This window comes from Eimeria mitis, genomic scaffold, assembly GCF_000499745.2.
Source record: "Eimeria mitis Houghton genomic scaffold, Emh_scaff2644, whole genome shotgun sequence".
NCBI lineage: Eukaryota > Apicomplexa > Conoidasida > Eucoccidiorida > Eimeriidae > Eimeria > Eimeria mitis.
In genome coordinates, this window is record NW_013570986.1 from 3,010 (window position 1) to 5,224 (window position 2,215).

Sequence of the window (2,215 nt, forward strand, 5' to 3'; positions counted from 1 at the left end):
TTTTTCTTCTCTCAGATATACAGCATCTATCTCTTCTTTGGGGGTTCCCAGCGATTTGTGTGTTTGGCTGCGCTCGCAGTCTTTTACCTCCTAGACCTGCCTATACACCTCAACTGCATGCATGCATGCATGCATGCATGCGTTGCATGTGTTGCATGCATGCATGCGTTGCATGTGTTGCATGCATGCATGCGTCGCATGTGTTGCATGCATGCATGCGTTGCATGCGTTGCATGCATTCATGCGTTGCATGCATGCATGCATGCGTTTGCTGCTGCATGCATGCATGCATGCAGCAGCAAACGCATGCAGCAACACAGTTGCTGATGCAACAGGGGGGGACCCCTGCGCTGCTGCTGCAGCTGCTGCTGCAGCTGCTGCTGCAGCTGCTGCTGCAGCTGCTGCTGCAGCTGGTTTAATTGGGGGCCCCCCACTACAAACTGCTGCTGCAGCAGGGGGGCCCCCGCTAGCAACTGTTCAGGCTAAGGGCTTGATATTTATAGTTTATCTGCTGCTGCTGCTGCTGCTGCTGCTGCTGCTGCAGTTATATGTGGCTAGCTGCTGCTGCTCCATAGTCAAAGGAAGCCAAGGGGAAGCCGCCGCATCTGCTGCAGCGCCGCAACTCCAGCAGCAGCGAGCCATCGGGGCCTCGCGCCATACGAACTTTGCTGCTGCTGCTGCTGCTGCTGTTGCTGCTGCTGCTGCTGTTGCTGTGGGTGTCTAGACAGCTGCAGCGGCACGCAGACGGCACATGCAGGCTCCATGTACACTCGGGGGAGACAGGCTTGAACTCGCCTTCTGCTGCTATTCTTATAGGGCCCTGCAGCAGCAGCTGCTGCTGCTGCTGCTGCTGCTGCAGCAGCTGCTGCTGCTGCTGCTGCTGTTGCAGCGCGGTGCTTTTCATATCCTTAAGGTGTGCAAGAGCAGTGCCCCCACTTATATGCTGCAGGCGCTGCTGCTGCTGCCCCGTGTATCCTGCTGCTGCTGCTGCTGCTGCTGCTGCTGCTGCAGTGCCTTTAGCAGCTGCTGTGGGGCTTAGAGCTGCATGCCTTAGGGGGCCCCCAGCTATGGGGCCCCCTGCAGCAGCAGGAGGGGGGCCCCCTGCAGCAGCAGGAGGGGGGCCCCCCCCGTCTACCTGAGGCAACGCCAGCGGCAGGGGCCCCTTCAGAGAGACAGACCCGTGCCCCAGAGCTCCCCACCGCGGCTGCTGCTGCTGCTGCTGCTGCTGCTGCTGCTGCTGGTGTTGCTGCTGCTGCTGCTGCTGCTGCTGGCTTTCTGTAGAATACCGCTGCTCTGCTGCTAAGGGGCCGACACAAAGACGCCATCGGGGAGAAGCTGCTCCTGCTGCAGTGTCTCCACCCAGGTGAAGAAGTCTGCTGCTGCTGCTGCTGCTGCTGCTGCTGCTGCTGCTGCTGCTGCTGCTGCTGCTGGGATCCATACGCTTGATCAGGGGCCCCTCCCGCAGCAGCGGCGGAGCTGCAGGGGCCCCTGGTGTCGCGAATCGTGCTGCTTCTGTTGCTGCTGTAGACGGCAGTGTCCTACCTGCTGCTGCTGCTGCTGCTGCTGTTGCTGCTGCTGCTGCTGCTGCTGCTGCTGCTTCTGCTGCTGGTGCGGCGCAGAGGCCGTCCTGTAGAGCTGACGGGGAGGCTAGGGGTATTCCCATTTCTGTTGCAGCAGTTTGTGCTGCTGCTGCTGCTGCTTCTGTTCCTGCTGCTGCTGCTGCTGCTGCTGCTGCTGCTGCTGGGGGGCCCCACTTGAGGGGCCCTATAGAGCGCCTCAGTGGCTGGCGGTCGCAGCCAGCTAGGGGGCCCCCTGCTGCAGCAGATGTGTGCAGCATTTGCATCTGTTCTGCTGCTGCTGCAGTTGCTGCTGCAGTTGCTGCTGGCGCTGCAGCTGATGCCTGTGCTTGTCTTACTGCTGCTACTGCTGCTGCAATCCCTGCTGCTTCTGCTGCTTCTGCTGCAGCATACACAGCTCGCTCCTGGGGCCCCGGGGCCCCCGGGGCCCCAAACCCTCTGTGGGCCCCCCTCTCTATGCGCAGCAGTGCTGACTGTCTCAGGCATTGTGTTTCTGCTGGTTCTCTCCTTGCTGCTGCTGCTGCAGCAGGCGCTACATCTGCTGCTGCTGCTGCTTCTCCTACTGCTGCTGCTGCTGCTGCTGCTGCTAGTCGCGGTGCTGCTGACGCCGCAAGGAAGCGGCTGCTGCTGCTCTGCTC

The 2,215-nt window shown here is 61.2% G+C and overlaps 1 protein-coding gene across 1 annotated transcript in view; it reads right to left on the reverse strand.

The window, feature by feature from the left end:
* Positions 1-544: 544 nt before the first annotated feature.
* Positions 545-2,215, reverse strand: part of EMH_0056750 (uncharacterized protein) — a gene marked incomplete at both ends in the record, with an annotated part of 1,818 nt that continues 147 nt past the window's right edge. Inside the window, one exon of the mRNA XM_013497391.1 lies at positions 545-2,213. Within this exon, the coding sequence (XP_013352845.1) occupies positions 545-2,213 (1,669 nt within the window). The remainder of the gene's footprint in view (positions 2,214-2,215) is intronic.